Source organism: Arachis stenosperma, chromosome 3 (assembly GCF_014773155.1).
Source record: "Arachis stenosperma cultivar V10309 chromosome 3, arast.V10309.gnm1.PFL2, whole genome shotgun sequence".
Lineage (NCBI taxonomy): Eukaryota > Viridiplantae > Streptophyta > Magnoliopsida > Fabales > Fabaceae > Arachis > Arachis stenosperma.
In genome coordinates, this window is record NC_080379.1 from 17,951,266 (window position 1) to 17,973,432 (window position 22,167).

The 22,167-nt window shown below is 34.1% G+C and overlaps 1 protein-coding gene across 3 annotated transcripts; it reads right to left on the reverse strand.

The window, feature by feature from the left end:
* Positions 1 to 4,549: 4,549 nt before the first annotated feature.
* LOC130970682 (uncharacterized) lies at positions 4,550 to 5,872 on the reverse strand. Of its 3 annotated transcripts, none has more exons than XM_057896840.1 (3): positions 5,338 to 5,872; positions 5,082 to 5,114; positions 4,550 to 4,870 (listed from the first exon to the last, which is right to left on the reverse strand). In XM_057896840.1, the coding sequence occupies exons 1-3, from the start codon at positions 5,839 to 5,841 to the stop codon at positions 4,808 to 4,810; spliced, it is 600 nt and encodes a 199-aa protein (XP_057752823.1). In that variant the 5' UTR covers positions 5,842 to 5,872; the 3' UTR covers positions 4,550 to 4,807. The 3 variants fall into 3 exon arrangements, with proteins under 3 accessions (XP_057752823.1, XP_057752822.1, XP_057752824.1); XM_057896839.1 differs by having other exon boundaries at positions 4,982 to 5,114; XM_057896841.1 differs by lacking the exon at positions 5,082 to 5,114.
* Positions 5,873 to 22,167: the final 16,295 nt, after the last annotated feature.

Below are 22,167 nucleotides of genomic sequence, written 5' to 3' on the forward strand. Positions count from 1 at the left end.
CATGGGCTGGGTGTTCAGCGCCAGCCTTATTCCCCTCTGGGCTCTGATTGTCCTTAGAGGGATTTTGAGTAGCCATCTGTTCATTTCTTGGCTTCCTGCTGCTTTGAAGTGAGGTATTTAATGTTTTCCCACTTCTTAATTGAACTGCTTGGCATTCTTCTATTATTTGTTTTGATAGTTGCTTTTCTGTTTGCTTTAACTGTACTTTCATATTCCTGTTAGCCATTCTTGTTTCCTGGAGTATTTTCTTGAATTCGGCTAGCTGCTGGGTTAGAAAGTCCAGCTGCTGATTGAATTCATTAGCTTGATCTACCGGATTGAGTTCAGCAGTTACTGTTTTAGCTTCTTCTTTCATGGAGGATTCACTGTTTAGGTACATATGCTGATTTCTGGCAACTGTATCAATAAGCTCTTGAGCTTCTTCAATTGTTTTTCTCATATGTATAGATCCACCAGCTGAGTGGTCTAGAGAAATCTGAGCTTTTTCTGTAAGTCCATAGTAGAAGATGTCTAATTGCACCCATTCTGAAAACATTTCAGAGGGGCATTTTCTTAGCATCTCTCTGTATCTCTCCCAAGCATCATAAAGGGATTCATTATCTCCTTGTTTGAAGCCTTGGATACTTAGCCTTAGCTGTGTCATCTGTTTTGGAGGGAAATAGTGATTTAGGAATTTTTCTGACAGCTGTTTCCATGTCTTTATGCTGTTCTTAGGTTGGTTATTTAACCACCTCTTAGCTTGATCTTTTACAGCAAATGGAAACAGTAATAATCTGTAGACATCCTGATCTACTTCCTTATCATGTACTGTGTCAGCAATTTGTAAAAATTGTGCCAGAAACTCTGTAGGTTCTTCGTGTGGAAGACCGGAATACTGGCAGCTTTGCTGCACCATGATAATGAGCTGAGGATTCAACTCAAAGCTACTAACTCCAATGGAGGGTATACAGATACTACTCCCATATGAAGCAGTAGTGGGGTTAGTATATGACCCCAGAGTCCTCCTGGACTGTTCATTTCCACTTAATTCCATGATGGAACAAGGGAGACGATATGTATGTTGATATTATTTATTTTATAGCAATGGAATAAATAAAAACGGAATAAAAAAAATTTGAAAATATTTTGTGAAGATTTTCGAAAAAATTTTGAAATTGAAATTTGAACTTTTTTATATAAAAATTTCGAAATTATTATTTAAAATTAGTTAGAAAATATATTTTTTTGAATTTTGAATTTTATGATGAAAGAGAAAAACACATAAAAGACACAAGATTTAAAATTTTTAGATCTAATGCTCCTTATTTTCGAAAATTTTGGAGGGAAAACACCAAGGAACACCAAACTTAAAAATTTTAAGATCAAAACACAAGAAAAACTCAAGAACGCCTTGAAGATTCACAAGAACACAAGAACAAAAGAAAGAACACCAAACTTAAAATTTTTAGAAAACTTTACTAAATTTTCGAAAATTAAAGAAAGATCAACAAGAAAACACCAAACTTAAAGTTTGGCACAAGATTAAATTAAGAAAAATTATTTTTGAAAAAGGATTTTAAAAAGAAGGTGCCCAATTGCCAAGAACATAAGCCAACGCTATAACCAACTAAGTTAAAAATGTAACGTATTTTAAAGATGTATTATTTTTATGGATAAAATAAATTTTTGAAAACTAATGTTTTGAAAAAGCACAAGAAAAACAAGAAAAGACACAGAACAAGAAAAATTAAAGATCAAACAAGAAAAATAAACAAGAACAACTTGAAGATCAAGGAAGAACAAAGAACACTAACACGAAAATTTTAAAGAAAAATATAAAATATGCAATTGACACCAAACTTAGAACAAGACACTAAACTCGCTAAAAAAAATTAAAAATTGATAAAGAAAAATAATATTTTTGAAAAAAATTTTAAAAAGGGATAATAAAAGATGCAATTCTAGTAAAAAAAAGAGGATAAATTCTTCCTAATCTAAGCAACAAAATAAACCTTTAGTTGTTCAAACTCGAATAATCCCCGGCAACGGCGCCAAAAACTTGGTGTACGAAATTCTAATCTCAATATCAAAATCAAAATTTCTTATGATCTCTACCACTAACCAGCAAGTGCACTGGGTCGTCCAAGTAATACCTTATGTGAGTAAGGGTCGATCCCACGGAGATTATTGGTTTGAAGCAAGCTATGTTTATTTTATTATTCTTAGTCAGGATATTAATTAAAATTATCAGTTGGAATTATTAGAACAATAAAAGAGTGTGAAATAGTTACTTGTTGTGCAGTAATGGAGAATATGTTGGGGTTTTTGGAGATGCTTTGTCTTCTGAATCCCTGCAACATAATGCTTACTCACTTTCATAAATGCAAGGCTCCTTCCACGGCAAGCTGTATGTAGGGAATCACCATTGTCAGTGGCTACCTCCCATCCTCTAAGTGAAAACGGTCCAAATGCTCTGTCACAGCACGGCTAATCAGCTGTTGGTTCTCGATCATGTTGGAATAGGATCCATTGATCCTTTTGCGTTTGTCATCACGCCCAGCAATCGCGAGTTTGAAGCTCGTCACAGCCATTCAATCCTTGAATCCTACTTGGAATACCACAGACAAGGTTTAGACTTTCCGGATCCTCAAGAGTGGCCGCCATCAGTTCTAGCTTATACCACGAAGATTCTGATTAAGGAAGCTAAGAGATACTCATTCAATCTGATGTAGAACGGAGGTGTTTGTCAGGCACACGTTCATGGATTGAGAAAGGTGACGAGTGTCACGGATCATCACCTTCTCCATAATTAAGCGCAAATGAATATCTTAGATAGGAACACGCATGTTTGAAAGGAGAAACAGAAACAATTGCATTAATTCATTGAGACGCTGCAGAGCTCCTCACCCCCAACAATGGAGTTTAGAGACTCATGCCGTCAAAGTGTATAAAATTCAGATCTGAAAAATGTCATGAGGTACAAAGTAATCCTCTAAAAGTTGTTTAAATAGTAAACTAGTAGCCTATGTTTACAGAGAATAAGTAAACTAAGATAATTGGTGCAGAAATTCATTTCTGGAGCCCACTTGGTGTGTACTGGGGCTGAGACTAAAGCTTCTCACGTGCTTGGGCTGTTTCTGGAGTTGAACGCCAGGTTGTAACGTGTTTTGGGCGCTGAACTCTAACTTGTAACCTGTTTCTGGCGCTGGACGCCAGACAGCAGCATGAAACTGGCGTTGAACGCCAGTTTACGTCGTCTATCTTCGCGCAAAGTATGAACTATTATATATTTCTGGAAAGCCCTGGATGTCTACTTTCCAACCCAATTGTGAGCGCGTCAATTGGACTCCTGTAGCGCCAAAAAATCCATTCCGAGTGCAGGGAGGTCACGATCCAACAGCATCAGCAGTCCTTTTTCAGCCTAACTCAGATTTTTGCTCAGCTCCCTCAATTTCAGCCAGAAAATACCTGAAATCACAGAAAAACACACAAACTCATAGTAAAGTCCAGAAATATGATTTTTGCCTAAAAACTAATAATATTTTACTAAAAACTAATTAAAACATACTAAAATCTACATGAAATTACCCCCAAAAAGCGTATAAAATATCCGCTCATCACTTTTCAAGCATTTTTCACTTGTTTCATTAGGTTTTATGCACTTTCTTGCACAATAAGTAAGTGATTTAGAGTGAATTTTCATGATTATGTTAAATCAATCAAACATCATGTATTTTACACAAATTCATAAGTTTTATGCTAGAATTAATTGATTTTATAAATGATGCAAAGATCTAGTGATTTTGATGGAGCTTTGATTAGTTGTTTGGTTGCTTGTAGGTGAAGAAATGGTGGAAAAAAGGAATTTTTGTCACACTTTTGAAGTTTGAGCACGTTTTGGACATTAGGCCACGCTTTTTGAAAATAAAGCGTGGGGCTCTTAAGCTTGGAAGCAAGGCATCCAAGGCTGGCGTTCACTTAGTGAGCATTATGCTCACTCTAGTGAGCATTTTCATGGTCATCAACTAAGGAAGGCAGTGCAGCACTCAACAAGACAAGGCAACAAGGATAGCGCTTAAAGAAGTGAGCATTATGCTCACTTGAAGTGAGCATTGTCGTGCTTTTGCCAAGAGAGAAAAAGAAGCACAGCATGGAAAAAGTGGGCTCACCAAGGCTCGAAAGGGGAGGCGCGCATCAACACAAGACACAGCGCTCAAAAGAAGTAAGCGCTATGCTCACTTGAAGTGAGCATTTTCGTGCTTCACCAAGGAAAATTAAGGAAGCAGCATGCAAAAAGTGGGCTCACCAAGGTTCGAAGAGGAGGACGCACTCAACACAAGACATAGCGCTCAAATATTAAGCACAACGCTCACTGGTGCACGAAATTATGATCTCAATGGCGCCAACAACTTGGTACGCACAATTGTAATCTCAATTCTTTTTCACAACTTCACACAACTAACCAACAAGTGCACTGGGTCGTCCAAGTAATAAACCTTACGTGAGTAAGGGTCGATCCCACAGAGATTGTCGGCTTGAAGCAAGCTATGGTCATATTGTAAATCTCAGTCAGGCGGATTCAAATGGTTATGGAGTTTTGATAATTAAAAGATAAATAAACATAAAATAAAGATAGAGATAATTATGTAATTCATTGGCGGAAATTTCAGATAAGCGTATGGAGATGCGTTATTCCTTCTGAATCTCCGCTTTCCTACTGTCTTCATTCAATCATTCATACTCCTTTCCATGGCAAGCTGTATGTAAGGGGATCACCATTGTCAATGGCTACCGTCTATCCTCTCAGTGAAAATGGTCCAGTTACGTGTTACGTAAGGCTAATCATCTGTCGGCAAGGTTGCAGGAACCGAAAGAACCTTTGGAATGACTTCTGCAGAAAAACAGGGAGCAGTAAGATTAACAACATTTAGTACATGAAGGACCTCCAAAAGTTACAGTTTCAAAACTTTATCTTCTTTGGAATCACCAACAGTCCTTGTACCGATCAATTTTATCACCAAAGCAATGCCACTTTTAAGCATTGACAAAACTAACTTGCTAGCATCCTTAACAACTTTAGAGGAATGAATAGACCGGAAAACCTTCTCAAGAGACTCTTGAGCACATCTTTGTACCTAAATCAAACAAACCATACAGCAACAGCAACATAAAAATTCACCACGATAAATGGAGAAAAAATCATGGAATTATTACAATGCAAGGGAAAATGTCCACAAACAGAAAAACTATAACCAAATTCAAAATGTATTGCATGGGAAAATATCAACAAATCAATCACAAAGCACTAGGTTAAACGAAATGCAAAACCATAAAAAGAAAAACATAAGATAATTTTACCTTTGGGCGTTTGTCAACTGCAAACTTCAGCAATGTTTCAAAACCTAATTTAATAGAGTCCCAATTTTCCAAATCACAAAACCCAATTAAAACCCCCAAGCACTTCACTGCGGCCCTTATGGTCGACATACCCAACCCCTTCCCATCTCCCTCCCTGTCCAGTAGAGCGACAAGAATAGCAGCTGTGTCGCACGCCTTCGGAGCGGCGATACCACCCTGCGGAACCAAGGGAAGACCAATGGCCATGAAGGACAGCAGGGCAGAGAGCGCCGTTGGGTCAAGCGCCTCAGCAGCCAAGTCGTCCGCGAGCTCAGAGATGGCAGCAGCAAAGTACGCGGGCAGCGTGAGAGGGAGGGACTCGGCGTTAAGGTTGGAGCGCAGGGCGGCGGCGGTGGCGACGAGATGGCGGTGCTGCGGCGCGGAAGAGTTGGCGTAACGGTCCATTAGCTGCTGGCAGAGGTCGGAGCCATCTTTGGTGAGTGGCTCAATGAATTCTTCTTCCATAGGTTGTTTGTTTGCTTACTGTGTTCGGACGATTTTGGTGCAGCTTGCAGAGCGGGAGGAGGGTTTAACCTTTTAAGTAAGGGTTTACGGCTCCAGCGACATTATTTATTCCACTTCACGCAAATTGGACTAATCTTGATAAAAAAAAATAGTGTTTTAAGATTAAGAATACATGGTTTTATTTTTATTGTCTAAAATTAAATTTTTAGAATTAAAAGCTCACATTCTCGGAATTAATCATCTCCTTTCAAATATTGTTGATGTATTAGACACCAAAAAAAAATATTGTTGAAGTATTATTATCTAATCTAACCTAATTTTAATTCTATTTTAATGAATAATCTAATTTTAATTTTAATTCTAACAAATATATTAACACAGTGTTTGGTTTAATAGAATATGGGAAGAAAGAAAATATAAGAAAAGAAAATGAAAAAAGTCAAATTTTTTTTGTTTGGACCACCAAAGAAAATTAAGCAGAAATAAAAAAAAAGTGGAGTGAAGTTCAGCCAAAAATTTTCTCTTTCTCATGAGATGAAAACAGGTGAAGAAGGAACAAATAATGATACAATTATATATTTGCTCTTTACTTAACAGAGAAATCAAAATTTCCCATTTCACTTTCTTCCGAATTTGAAAATTCATCTCTTGTCTTTTCTCAATTTTTACTGTCATCAGTGCCACCGAAGTCTCATCCTCATTGTCTACAACGCCATCGCGGCATCATCGTCGTCGTCACAGGTCCATCGCAACTACATCTCTTCCTTCTCAAGACGAAGGTGAAATTTTTTGTCGTTCTCGTCATTTTCCGAAATTAGGGTAATTCATTTGAATCGATGCTTTACTTTTTCAACTGAAGTTGTACATGTTTGCTATTATTTTTCTGTTATTCATAATTATGGTTTCTTTTTGAATTCGAATTGGCTTAAATGGATCGTAGTAGGAAGCGGTAATGCAAACCCATTTTTGTTTTTTGGAATGCAATTTTTGCGTTTCCTTTTAGTTGGTTCATTGTTTTTTACGGTGTGTGAGAGAGGTCTGTGTTAAGTTCAATTCATGATGCAACTGCTTTTGGTTGCAAAAAATGAATTCCCCTAATGATGTGAAATATGGCAAATTGGTACCGGTTGTGTACAATGCTTCATTGGTTGTTCGAGACAAATTTGCTACTAGTTATAATGATATAGCATTTCAAAAATTGTGAACTGTGATCAACTAGGCTACGTTTGTTTACAAAGATAGGGTACTGAAACAAGGACAGAGACACAAAATCGTGTTTGACAGAAGAGACATGGACAAAGACAATATGTCCAAACATTGTTGTCAAACTCGCGAGTTAACTCGTAAACTCGTACGAGTTTACGAGTTTAGGTAGTAGAATCAAGTTAACTCGGACACAAACTCATTTCTGGGTAGACTTGGGTAGACTCGGGCAGAATCGGTTAAACTCGCTAGTTTGAAGATGAGTTAGTGAGTTTGATTTGGGTGTCCATTTTCGCCAAAACGGCGTCATTTTGGGCCAAAAAAGAGACAAAAGGCGTCGTTCATGTAATGTAATCCTAATCCCAAATGGCTAACACAGAACACTCTCTTTTCTCTTCACTCTCTTCTCCAACCTCATCATTCTTCCCCACCATTGTCTGCATCGCCACGCCAGAGGCCCGACGGATCCACTGCCGTCTTCTTCCTCGTGGTACAGCGCCGCCAGTCCGCCATCTTCTTCCTCGTGGTACACCGCCAGTTCCTCGATGAAGCTAAAGGCTGATGCTGAAGGTTCCTCGATGGTCGATGCCATCTTCTTCCTCGTGGTACGCTGAAGGCTTCACGGTACGTTGTTTCTCGGCTTTGGTCTGTGTTCCTCGCCTGACGCCTCTGTTCTCCGGTTCTAAAATTCTGCACTGCCGATCTACTTCTGCTTCACTTTCGGTTGCCTGAGCAGCTGAGCTGCCTCTCTTCTTCTTCAGTTCTACCTGAGCTTCTTTCTCCAAGGTAATTTTTTTGAACAAATTTAAATATCAATAATTTTGGTAATTGGTATGAATTCTGCCATTTTGGTTCTGAAATTAACTTTTTAAATTTTTTTAGTTTGAATTCTGGTGTGATGAATGATGAAATATAGATTAAGAAGTCATACACAAAATTGGTTATTGAAATTTGATGGACAAAAAAATTAAACTGATGCTTTAGTAAGTTTATAATGTATCAAAAAAACTAACATGTGTGGTTAAGTGGTTTAATTATTTTTTCTAAATTACTGATATCAATAGACAACAGGTTGATTGGTTCTGGACTTGTTAGTTGTTAGACGTTAGTGTTAGATACTTAGGCTGTTACTTACTTAGTTAGTTGTTTTTTTGTTAATGATTCTAAATATTTGAAATACTGAAACTCTGAAATATTAGTGTTAGTTTAGTTTGTTCTTAATAGCTGCTTCTTATAATTTGTAGTTGTTACTTGTTAGTGTTGTTTATGAATTTATCAACTTTGATAGCGGTCTAGTGGATAACTTCATAACTTGGCAATTGAAATCTGAAATCTGAATTTATTATTTATCAACTTTGATAACTTTGCAAGTTGCAACTGAATCTGAAACTCTGTATTTTAGTGGATAACTCTAAAAAAATAATTTCTAATCTAAAACTTGTGAAGGATTTAAATGTGTGGTCTAGAGTACTTGTTATAATTATAGTATTGTATTAATTTATTATGTGTTTTGATGTTAAAATTGTTAAGTTTGAATGCATATATTTGAGTAAACATATATATTATACATGATATATATATATATATATATACTTTTATAAAAAATTTATAAAAGGTAAACTCGTACAAGTCTACGAGTCGAGTCTAGGTCAGCTCCACGAGTTTACCTAGACTCGCGAGTTTGACAACCTTGTGTCCAGAGACACTGGATTAGTATATTTTGTGTCCATCCTGACAAGAAGGACACGAAGACACTAACAATGGATACAACTTATTTTTCATTTTTTCTTACATTATTCTTGTTAGTTTTTTATAATTATATATTTTTATTGTTATATTTTTCATCTCAAATCTTTTGAATGAAAAAAATGAGAATAAATTGGAATTTCATAATTTGTTCTAGTTTATCACCAAACAAAATATAAGAGCACAAAATTGTGTCTCTTTCCCTTTTGTCTTGTTGTCAGTGTCTTATCTTATCCTGTTCTCAGAAACAAATGCAGCCCTAGTTTGAAATGAAAATTCCCTCACAGCAATAATAGCTATTATTTGATCATTTCCTCATTTCTTCCTTTTCAAGATATAGGTGACAAGCTTAAGAAGAGTTATATTTATTTTCTGTTTATCCGATATTTTTATATTATCTTAGTTATTATTTTTCCCTCGCCTTTATCTTTATTAATTTTGTAAGAGGGATAAGAATTTGTGATATGTATGTTTGTAAGTTATCGTTATGTATATATATATTTTAAAGTATTGTATCTGATCTATATGTATATACATGTTTATGTTCTCAATGAAAAAGTGTTTCGGAAAGTTATGCGGTTTTAAGTTTTAAACAGGCTCCTATTTTAGTATTAAATATGTTTAGAGTTGTCATGATATCCAAGCTATCAGAGTGGCGCAGCCGGAAGTGTGACACTCTGATAGTGAGGGTGTTACATTTTATGGTATCAAAGCAGTCTTTCCTATAGATCCTGAGGAATTGACTAGCTATGCTTTGATTGCATACTCTAAGCGTCTGTCATGCAATAGTCTTGTCAAATGACGAGAATTAGAGCTTTATGCACATAACGGTCTATTGATTAATGATGTTAGTCTTGCATTGCATAATTCTTGGTATTAAGTTTGGCCGGCTTAAAACTAGTGAATTATGCATATGGGAGTACTAATGGGTTATCATAGACGATATACAAGTAATAGGTAACGCTTATCGTGGGTTTTGGGAACGTTAGAAACTATTTCTCGAGGTTACTTAGTTATGTGTCTTGAATTCTGTTGGAGTCATGTGCCTTATTCTTTCCTAACCTATCTTGAAGTTCTTGTCACCTTTTCTTTTGCAAAGTAGTTTGGTTTTTCCAATCCTATTTTTTTGTTCATATGCATTCTTGTTTGATCTTAATTGCATATGCCTGCTTGAAATCCTTAGTGTATCTGCCTTTCTCTATCTAGATTCTTCTTTTTGAATTCATGTATTCTTTGATATGACTTTGAACTTGTCTTGATGTAGTAGGCCTTTTTAAGTCCTTATTCCGAGTCTATTTTTAAAGAAATTGTGATTAAGATTTTCTCTTATTTGACTGTATTTACAACCAATTTTCAAATTTTTATAAAATCGCTTTTGATTCAATATACACTTATCTATATAAAACTTTTAAAATTCCTTATGCAATTTAAAAACTATTTATTTCTAATACCTCGCATGTTCTTTTACTGGTTTATGAAATTATACATACTCTAAATATAACTTGATTTTATAATAATTTTACTACAGTTTTTATACATATCTTTATTTGATTATGTACTTAGGTATTTTTCAAAATTTTGGAAACAACGGATTTTTTGCTTTTATTCTTGTTGATTTTCATTTGATAAACTTCACTTAAATTATTTTAATTTAAGCTTGGTTTAGCATAACATATTATTTATGCAAATGTTGTTCTTTTGAAAATTTGGACTCATTTCTCTCCTTTTGAGAACGAACCAATTCCTTCTTAAGCTTTTCATTTCTATGAATGTCATACTTGATCCTGTTTTTAATTATTCTTTTACATCTTGTGAGCATTACCATTGATCTTAGTTTCCCATTTTCTTGTGAATCTCATTCTTATTTGAGTCAGCTTGATTTGTTTCAACTTAGTACATTGTTGATACTCTTATTGTTTTTACCAAAGTTCTTTAGTCAAAAGTTCTTTTTTGAGAATTTACTATTGATGGAGTTGTCTTTCGTTGCAAGTTTTGTATTCTTTTGGATCGATTGAAAGCTTGTTCGATGTCTCATGCCTAGCGGATCTTGTTTGAACTCCCTTGATTTAAGATCCTTTCTTGTATGGCTTGACTCCTTTTTAAGTACATCATAATCTTCTTGAATGTTCTTGTGAGGTGGTGATTTCAAGTATACTCTCGGAGTTTTATTTTGAACCTTTTAAAAGAAGATTTGATTTCTCTTTAAAGAAATTGCAAATTAAATTTTTCTTTTACTCTATTGTAATTGAAACTATTCTTTAAGTTTTGATAAAGTTGTTTTGAATTTAGCAAATGCACTTCTCTATATCCTTAAAAACATGTGTATTTCAAAACCTTGCTTAGAAGTTTCTTTTATGAATTTTTGGGTTATTTTTTATGGTCAAAATGTAATTAAAATGATTTTGGATGAGGAATGTGATAACTTTGAGTTTAAAGGTTTTTGATAAAAATGGATTTTTGCCCAACTTTGACGGATCATAACTTGAGTCTGAGTTTTGAAATCGAATGAAATTAGTCTTAAATTAAAGACTATTTAGAGAGCTTTAAGACGGTATATATTTTGTAGAACTTTAAACTTTGTAGGCAAAGTTATGAATGTTGAAAGTTAGTGTCAAAAATCTGAATTCTGTGATGTTGCAGAAATTGTGAGTGTTGGTTTGTCTGCACACGCACACTATTGCGCATGTGCTCTGAGCAGGGGCCATATTTTCACTTGTGCATATGCACACTTGTGTGCGCACACACATCTTGTCAATTCCAGAAAAATGTGCGTACGCACACTCTGGTGCGCACGCACACATAGAGATATGCCTACTGTTGAGAGCGTTCGCACACTCTGGTGCGCACACAAACCCTGTGAATTTAACAAGTTGTGCGTACGCACAAGTTGGGAAGTGCTTTCTGTTGAGGGCATCCGCATGTATTCTTGCGTGCACACAAAATAGAAAATTTTACTTTGCGTGCGTACGCACGACCTCATGCGTACGCACAAGCTGAGAAAAATCTACTGGTTCGTGCGTACGCACAACTCCTATGCATACGCACAAGCCCTATTTTTTCAAAAATAAATTTCTATTTTTAATTGTTGTACCTTCCCGGCAAATTTATTAAACATTGTGTGTGTCATCTCTGACTTAGTTAATCTTCTTCTATGATTTTATACTTTTTAACTTATCTTGATTTTGTTTCCAACTACTGCCTTGCTTTTCCTTTTTACTGTTCCTATCAATTATCTCTGATTCGGGAGTCCTCCTTGAGGTTGTTAAACTGAATTTCTTTCCAGTACTCTTCATCGATTGTACATCCTTATTTACTTTCATAAGTCATTTCAAGACTCATATGATGATTATCTTTGTTGTCTGTCCTTCTTTTTCAAAGTCTTATATCCTTTTGAATAAACTCGAGAATTGTTTTGATGTCACGTGCGACCTTTAGGTATAGTAATGCGATGCGTTAGTTCTTTAAGACGTGTTTGTGGATATGGAAGGTTAAGCGGTAGGTGTACAACGTTATGAGAAGTTGTGGAAGTTTCAATTCTCACGAAAGAGTTTGCGAATGTTAGGCTTGTGACCAGTTATGGAGTTGTGAAGTGATTGATGGAGTTGGAAAGTTGAAGTTTTGAAGTGGGTAAGAGATCTGTGAGCGAATGTTATATCTATTGTTAGATACCAACTTGCTCTGTAGCCTTTTTACCATGTTAATTATCGCTTTACTTTGTGGACGCCTATCTTGACTTGCACCCTATTTTGTTCCTTCAAGTTTGGTAAAGCCTTGAAACCATATAACTTTTTGCATCGAGCCTATCTTGTATCTTCTGCCTTACACCATACTTTACTCTTATATTTAAATCTTATAGTTATTCGGTATTTAAATATTTATGTGTGTATGCCATGATTTCTTACTTTTCTAAAAGGTATTTAAAAAGTAGAGCACTGAGACTATGTACTATCTTATGTATTCCTTTAATTTTTGAGGACGAGAATTTTTCTAAGGTGGGTAGAGTGTTAGACCTAGAACTTTTGAAAAGTCTTATTATGCACTAATTTCAGATTATATAATTATTTACCATTTTAGTTTAAAAAAATATTTTATTAAAGATAATTAAAGTCAGTTTTGATTAAATGAATTTGAAATAAATTAAGGTTTTTATCCAAATTCTATAATTATGAATTATTTTCATATTTACAATTTAAAGTTTTAGAAATTCAAAAATAATGAGGTTTAGCTATTCAAATTATAATTTTATCTAATTCTATAATTATTGAACTATTTTTATATAATTAAATACTTTAAGTTTTGTTAATAGAGAAAATTAATTATATTGTATTATATTTTAAATTAGAGTACGTGAATGAAAACTAACTAGTATTTTAATACAATAAATAATATTTTTAAAGTAATTTTAAGGATTCAATTAGTTTTCAGATTAAACCCAAAATTTCAAATTGAAACCCTAACGCTAATTAGCACACATTTTTCCCTTTACCCCAAAAGAAACCCTAGCCACCCTTTCTTATTCAGTAATACACATACATACAACACAACAGCTGCTGCTGGAAAAAGAATGAAAGAAAGAAAGAAGGAAAGGGGGAGGAAGAGAGGGAGATCAGAGGGTGAGGGAGCGCCGGTGGAAGGGCGTTGGAGCTGGTGGGTCGCGCCGTTACGTCGCCTTGGCCGCCGTCGGGGAGCAAAGGCACGCGTACGGGAGGAGCGACTGCCACTGCCTCGCGTTCGTCGTTGTCTTCGTGGGATCTTTGTTGCCGCTGTCATCGTTGCCATGAAGCACGTCGCTGCTGCTGCCACTGTTCGTGCCGTCGTCGTCGCTGTTTGTCTTTACGATGTCGCCATCATCCTTGAGTTCACGAAGAGAGAGAGAGAGAGAGAGAAGCGAGCATGAGCCGGACAGGAAGAAGGTGCCGCCATGCCTTCTGTCGCCGACGCCGATTAAGGGACGGAGGAGGACGTGTGCAAGGGAGTTGTTGGTGCTGGGTTGATGTCGTCGCTGCTGCTGGGAGATGCGCTGCCGTGGCGGAGAAACCCTGCTGCTGCTACTGAGATCCACTTCCGGTAAGAATTTTAAGTTGGTTTTCCTTTTCGTTGAATTTCCGGGAACTTCATTGCCGCTGCATGTTGTTTAGGTTGCAGCTGTCCCTTGGTGGCTGCCAAGGCTGCCACTAGATCTGTTCAAAGATCGTTGCTACTTATTTTCCTTATTTCAGTAAGTGTTTATGTTTCAAAAACCCCTGCGTTAGTATTCTGTTATATTTGGTTATAAACTCTGAGGTTCTGGTAACGTAGGATCGTGTTCTTAGCATTGCATGTCGCTTTTAAGTTACTGTGAGTGCTACGAAAGTGATCAGGGACTGAGTTTGCGGTTGTTGTTGGTTTCGGGTTGAGATAAAAGAGTTCTGTTGATGCGTTTGGGTTATGGTTTCGACGAGTCGAGGTAGGGGCTTTTCTAAAAACTAATTTATTTTAAATTAGAATTGTTATAAATAAATATGATGTGTGAAATGTATTTCTGGTGATTATGTAAGTCTTATGAACTATCTGATTTGTCTTGGATGAATATGGTTGTCTGTTTGATTGAAATAATGTCTGATTGTATTAAAATAGAGTTTTCTGATTGTTTCAAATTGAAATGATTTTAATATTTAAAAGTCTGGATTTGGATGCTATTGGAAATTGATTTGGTCTTGAACCTGTTGGAAAGAGTTGAGGATTAGTTTGGTTAGGACTAAAAAATGGAGGCAAAGTCCAAGTTTTAGGGGAAATGCTGCCAGATTTTTATGAAATTTAAGATTTTGTTTTAAAATGTGATTTAGAAAAGGATTGGATTTGAGAGGTTTTATGATTTGGTTTTTTGATTTATTAAGAAATAGGTATTTCGAGTTTGATTGGTTTAAGGAAAGTTTATGTTTTAAGTTTGATTTAAATGTGAAAGTACCTATATTTTGAAGTTTGGTTAAAGAAGTACCTTTGGAGGAGTTTTAGAGGATTTTAAAAGGAATTGAACTTTGATTAATTAAATTCATATTGCTTTTGAAGTATTCTTTAAATTTTGACTAAACAATTCCGAGCCTTTGGGAAGGTTTCCGATTTAAAAATGAAATGAAATTGGTTTTTGGGCTTAAATAATTTTAGTTTTGAAATTGGTTCAGAACTTTTAGCTTACATGCCTTGGTTTTGATTTTAAATCTTCATTTTAATCGATTTCAATTTAAGTAACTATGATTTCAAAGATTTATAAAGAATTTAAGAAAAGAGGTATGTTATTCTTCTCCTAGAGTCTTGAGTTTTTACCAAGGATTGTTAATTAATTACTCTGATTTAATATAGTTAAACGGATGATTTAAAGTGAAGAATTTGAGTCTTTTCAAAGAGAATTCCCATTTGATATGATATTTGAAAGTCTTTTGGAAAATTTGGGAAATGTTACCTAAGGTAGCTCCGTTTTGAAAGAGAATTGATTTTTGAAGAAAAAGTGGATTATGAGGCTCAGTGAGGACGCTTACTGGAGACCTAAAGGATAAGGCTCAGTGGAGATGGCAATACGTAATGCCTATTGGAGGCCAGAAGGAAGGTTCCCCATGAGGACGACGATATGTAATGCTCATGGAAGACACGTTGGCTAAGGTACGGACGGCGATACATAACGCCTATCTCAAATACCACTGTCGGGTATTGGGCAATGAACCGACACGGAAGCTCACGGCTTGAATAGGAATAGACATTCATCTTTTGCATCTATGTGATATTGTTTGAGTGTATATTGTAATTGGTTTGCCTATGTGAATACTTATGTTAATTGCTAACTGTTATACTTGTGGTAATTGCTTTTGATTGTGCTTGAACTATATTAATTGTGATTGTGTTTGATTGGTTGGTTTGTGATAAATTGGTTGATGATTGATTTGTTTGGGTCGGGGGCCGTGTTGGATTGGATGGGCCTAAGGCCGTGGTTGGTATGTTTGAGGTCTAGTTCTGTATAAAGTATCTGACTGGTTCAGCATAGACTTAATGAATTTATGCTTGGAACAGAACGATCATTTATACCACGTAGGTAACTGCTTTCATGTTTATGTCTTAGTAAAGTATTAAAAATCAAACTGATTAAGCATAGACTTAATGAACTTATACTTGGGCATGTTGGTCATTCATACCCTCTAGGAAAGATTTTAAGATTTTTATAATAGAGGAAAAAGTTTTCTAAGCTTTGGATAATTAGCTTATTTCTTCTTTTGAAATGGATTTTTGGATGTTAACACTTTGGATTTCAAAAAGGCACGTAAGACGAGCATTAATCACTGTACTTTAAAAACAGTTTTATTTTCGTATCTTATTATAGCAATTCTGTAACCCTACAGTAAGAACCAGCGAGGACGATGTTCTCACTCCCCTACAGATTTTTCCTTTTCAGGATATGGGTGACGAAGCTTTAGAAAAGTTATATTCATTTTCTGTTTATTCAATATTTTTGTATTATCTTAGTTATTATTTTTCCCTCGCCTTTATCTTTATCAATTTTGTAAGAGGGATAAGAATTTGTGATATGTATGTTTGTAAGTTATCGTTATGTATATATATATATATATTAAAGTATTATATCTGGTTTGTATGTATATACATGTTTATGATCTCAATGAAAACGTGTTTTGGAAGGTTATGCGGTTTTAAGTTTTAAACAAGCTCCTATTTTAGTATTAAATATGTTTAAAGTTGTCATAATATCCAAGTTATCAAAGTGGCGCAGCCGGAAGCGTGACGCTCTGATAGTGAGGGTGTTACATACCGGATGTATCGGGTTCTGGCGATTTAACCGATACGTGAGCTCACGGCCAGTAGGAAAGATATGCATCATGTGCATTTGTATCTTTTTTTTAGTGTGCATTGTCTTGGCTTGCTTAATTGTTTTTTATTCATGTTAATTGCTAATTGCCTACTTGTATATATGCTTTTTGTATGTGCTTGTCTTGTCTGATTTATTTGTCTGTGCACTGGAATTGGAGGATTGGAGAAAAGGCGGAGGATTTGAGGGTTTTAAAATGGTTTTGGTAAGTTTAGAACCTTAGCGGACCACCCGATTTATGGTTTTCATTTTAAATCTTTAATTTTTATAATCTATGTGTCAGAGTTCTAGGATTGCGTCTGGCTTTCCAAGACCTTATATCTTATGTATGCGGCACCACTACCATGTTGAGAACCTCCAGTTCTCATTCCATACGTGCTGTTGTTTTTCAGATGCAGGTTGAGAAGCACCACACTGTGTATTCTGGAGACTCTGAGGAAGCGAAGAACTCTTGGGATTCAGGGTTGTATTTTAATTATATTTATATATGTATATAGATTTTCCACCTTATATTTTATGTTTGTCCCTCTTAGAGGTTGACTCGGAGAAATAGGTTGTCGGTTTTCTGTTTTGGGTTACCTTGGGGTGTTTATATATGTAAATGTATACGCTGATCGGTCTTTGCTTCGCAGGCCGAGCCTAGAACTTGTTAATTGCATTTTTGGAACTCTGATCTTATATATTTATATTATCTCTTCCGTTCAATCTTATCCACCTTTCTACTTTTATCCGACCGTGAGTGTTGCGTTGTTCTACTTGTATTTTGTTCAATAACTTTTCTTTAAAGGCTCTTAGATAAAACTTCCATCTATATTATATATGTAATTTTACTTTTAGAGGTCGTAATACCTCGCCACCTTAGTTTTATGACTTAAGCATAAGACTCTGTATAGTAGGGTGTTACAGTTATAGTGCATGCATTGTATACTTTGGAATTATTATCACAGTATATATCTAGGCAAATTAATGACGACAACTTGAAAAGAAAAATTAGGTGTACTCAGCTAATGACAAGGTTACTAAAATCTGAAAAATGCCGAGATGTCATATGTGTGGACCCTGAAGCATTTAGGTAGTTGTGTCAAAAATTAAGAGGAACTGGTAGAGTAAAGGATTATACTCGCTCTACAGTTGAAGAGCAAGTCGCTAAATTCCTACATATTATAGGGCATAATGTGAAAAATACATATTCAACAACTTGATAGAGATCCTATTGACTTGAATGACTCGTTTGAAAATATTGGATTTTCTGACATAGATGTTAATGTGGGACATGATACCCTTACGTTTTTTGCTAATTTAGATTCACCAAGTTCTCCTCATAGTCAACCAAATCAATTAGGAGGGACTTCAACTTCAAGAGATACAAAGCATAAGTCTCCTATGAATGATTTTTCGGAGGCACAATATGAGAAATTTGCGTTGAAAATTACTACCATGGCCGATGCTGTAAAAGAGGATAGTTATCTGCCTAGCAAGCTACATGACGTGGCTCAGAGGCAGGTTGAATCAGTTGAGAGACAAGCTTCTGTGGCTGAGAGGCAAGTTTCGGTTGCCGAAAAACAAGTCTCGTTAATTGAAAGACAAGTTGCAATTGCTGAAAAAGGGTTAGCTATTATGCAACAAAGTAGGCCTTGCCTTTACAGGGAATCAGATATATGTGATATGTTGACTGAATTGGGTCTGGTAGGTTCATATCAGATGCAATGTTATCAGTTTTATGTGAAAATGAGCAGAAAAAAGTGCCAACTTTTTAGTATCCCACCTGAAATGCGACTATATGCTCTTTTTCATTTCATGACTGCTGCTAGTGTTCATTTAGAAGATATGATACTTCCAGAAAATATTCACCATTACAGGTATAATTTTAAACGCACTTACTTTCTGCTTAATTTGAGGTTATTGTTTTTAACAATTGGTTATGTGTTTCTTATTGTCATAAAGTATGAGTATATATCTTCAGAATTTGAATAAGATATTATTTTCTGTTTTATTTATATTAACACATGGTTGTTTATCACTTTTTGTTGATACTTTGAGATTGACTGGTTGTTTGAATAGAAAGATACTGACAAAATAGTTTATTATGATTAACTCAAATCTTTGTGTTAAATTATATTTGTTGTATATGCTTGTTCTGGAATCATAATACTTGAAAATGTTTTGGAATAATGAGTACGCTGCTTAGTACAAACAGAAATCGATCATGTGTTAATATTTTTAACTAGGAAAAACTTTCTTTTTTGAAGTAGATGTATACAGATGGCTCAAGCTATGTAGAATTGATTTTTTTGAAAGTAGGCGTATGCTAATGACTATGACCGTGAAGAATGACCTTTTTTGAAACTAGTGTGGTGATAAAATAGTACTCTCCTAAAGTCCTGCTCATTGTTACTCTTTTGGTGTTTTGTTATATGTTTACAAAAGTTGTATATAGTTTTTCGTCGCATGTAGTAAGAAAGAAATGCTAGCTACTTCTGATGTTAATATTTTATTTTGTAAAGACGATTTAGTGAAACTTTTTCTTAAATATGATTAAGGAGATTAATGATGTAACGTATGAGTAATTTTTATTATTATTTTATGAAATTATTTGTTTGTATATATTTAAAAAACAATGATACATCTTTTTATTTATGACAGGTAGAAGACAATAAAAAAGAATAAATTCAAAAAAATATTATTGTTAACAAAGTAATATGTTAAAATCCTAAAATACAATTGGGATCACTTTTTTTTATTAGAAAAATGATTTGAATACATTAATATATTATAATTTATTTATAACAAAGGTAAGGGTATTAATGTAATTTCACTCGGGTATAATTTTCTCTCTTCTTACTTTTCCTTCTATCCAAGCAAAAGAAAAATTTCTTTCTATTTTCTTTCCATCCATTTTCTCTTCAACCAAACAATACACAAAAAAAAAAAAAAAAACGTTTCTTTCTATTTTCTTTCCTCTCATTTTCCATCTTGCATCCAAACAAAGTGTAAAAGCCAATTTTGTTTCCAAAAAAATTTAAGAAAATGTAACTACTTTATTGCTAGTATCACCTTACTGATGATACTGCCAAAACAATATAGCTTTATTCTCTGATGTGGCTATTTACAATTGCTATTAGAACAAAAAGGCCAAATATTTTAGATTTAGTTTTCCTAAAATTGTTTAGTTACTTTAGAAAAAAAAGTAAATTAATCTACATCATTAAATTATTAGATGGTTATGATTTTATCATATTAAAATCTTTTTATAAAATAATCAAAAGAAGTTAAAAAAGGACTTTTTGATAAAATTGATTTTTCTGATACTGATACTATATTATTATACGACGGCTGCTTCTCATCTTGTAGAGGAATTTCAAATGATTTTTTCTTTTTATTTCATCTTCTTTCTCTTTTATTTTTTTCTTTCTTTTTTCTTCAACAAAAAAGAAAATTATTTTTAATTCTCCTCCTTTTTTACAACATTCAATCTTCTTTTTATATTTTACTATCATGTTCTTTAACTAATAATTTGATGTTGGTTTAATAGATCTCTAATAAATTTATATTGATATAAATTGAATTAATTTATTTGTATTTTTATGTAATTTTATGTATTTATGATGTTTGTTTTGTGTCTAATATTGTAGTTTAAGTTTGAATGTGTGGCTTGTTAATCCTAATCTAAGTAGCTTATACTTATCATTTTCATTATATTAGTGTAGAACGATAAACATGACTTAAGACTAGAGAAAATATATTATGATAAGAACATACAAATAGTTAAAAACATAAACAAAATAAAAAATACAAAATCCCTAAAGTCATTCATTATAAATTCTAAAAGAAAAATTGCAAAATTCAAACAAATAATTTTTCATCCTATCAATTAGTTAACTAAATTTGGTGCTATAACTTGACTCTATAATTCATCAGTAATGTCATGGCATGAATAAAATAGCAAAACAACTTGATTTTAGGGATTCGATGTAAAAATTTCAGCAATATAAACACTATTATAAGAAAAGTAATAATACAGAAGAACTTCAATAAGTTTTAAAAATGTTATGAAAATGATAATAAAAAATAAAAAATATTACAACCTGACAATTTTGGGTAGAATGTTTCCTTGTTAATGCCATTTTCTTGTTTGATTGCTTTTCTACCCAGCTTTTGAGTCTTTTTCTATCTTTTCGTCCTTTTTTTTCAAGCCTTTCACATTTTCAAGTAGTCTTTCTAATGCAACTCCATTTGAACAACTATTAACAATTTTTTTTACATCATCATCTTAATTGCGTCTACAAAAAGAATTTACCTTCTTACATGCTTCATCTATAACATGCTCAACAAAACTAATTTTATTTCAAAATATGATGATTGAGCAGCTAATTTGATTGCTTTAGAACATATATTCTTATACCGTCCTGTGACATCCATTCTAATATCATTTTGAACAACTTTTTTATCTGAACAATCATCTCTCTTACTTTTCTAATCCATCTCTTTGTAATATATTGATCTGAAATTCGCTTCACATCCCAAACATTTAAAACTTTCAAACTATGACAACATAAGAATCCTGTTATTTCAAATATTCCACAACTATAAGTAATTATCATATATTTCACATTGTCAGACACAGTGTATTCTCATCTTTTTTTAAAAATGACAACTTGATATTCACAAATGTGATTATTCTCTCTACGAGAAACCATATAAGTAACATAACTCCAATCAAATTCATTTTGAAATAAATTAAATGTAATAGGAGTATATACCTGTGCAGCATACTTTAATAATAGCGAGTGAATCATCTTAGGTCTAGGAAACTTTTGTCTTGCATTGTATTAGCGCTTTCATTCCTTATATCGCTTGACACCGACGCTCAAATTGTTTGAGAAAATTATGTCTAAGCTTGACTACATAAAATCTTTCAAGTTACTATTAAAACTTTCACTAAGTTGAGTACTTGGCTTCCTTATAGTATACCCCTTCTTCATATAGCAATATGAGCCCATTTTTTCTTTACTTTATAAGTACTCTTCAACCAGGTATTATCTTTCACTTTGTATCTTTGAAGCAATGCATCCCATGCCCTTGAAAATTGAAACTAATCTTCAGAATTATACATACAAGCTTTGAAATCTTTCAAGATATAAGAACCATCTTTCGACTTATTCCCTAAATGTCTAATATCATTTCGCATAATATGCCAAACACATCATCCATGGTAGGTTTTGATGACATGTCATCATGTCATATTTTTCTATGCATTTTGAGGATGAAGATACTGAGAAAGTGAAAAGAAGCAGAGGAATCACCAAACAGAGAATGGATGGTGTTGATGACAACCAAGAGGAGAGAAAACCCTAAAAAAGTAGAAGAAAACCAAAAGTAGAGGGAGAGCAAGCTTCTAGTGCACTGGATTTGAGCCAAATGCAGAGAGCTATTGAAGAAATATCTCAGCAATTCATGAGAGCACAGGAGCAACAGCAAGAACAATACCTGAGGCAACAAGAGCAATACTTGAAAGCCCAAGAGCAACA

What these genes read in the sequence shown, in the direction of transcription:
- LOC130970682 (XM_057896839.1), bottom strand. Translation starts at nt 5,841, where the DNA reads ATGGAAGAAGAATTCATTGAGCCACTCACCAAAGATGGCTCCGACCTC. An exon ending in CAGTTGACAAACGCCCAAAG is followed by an intron (nt 5,115 to 5,337) that starts GTAAAATTATCT and finishes TGTTTGATTTAG; the next exon opens with GTACAAAGATGTGCTCAAGA. An exon ending in TTTGGTGATAAAATTGATCG is followed by an intron (nt 4,871 to 4,981) that starts GTACAAGGACTG and finishes GTTTTTCTGCAG; the next exon opens with AAGTCATTCCAAAGGTTCTT.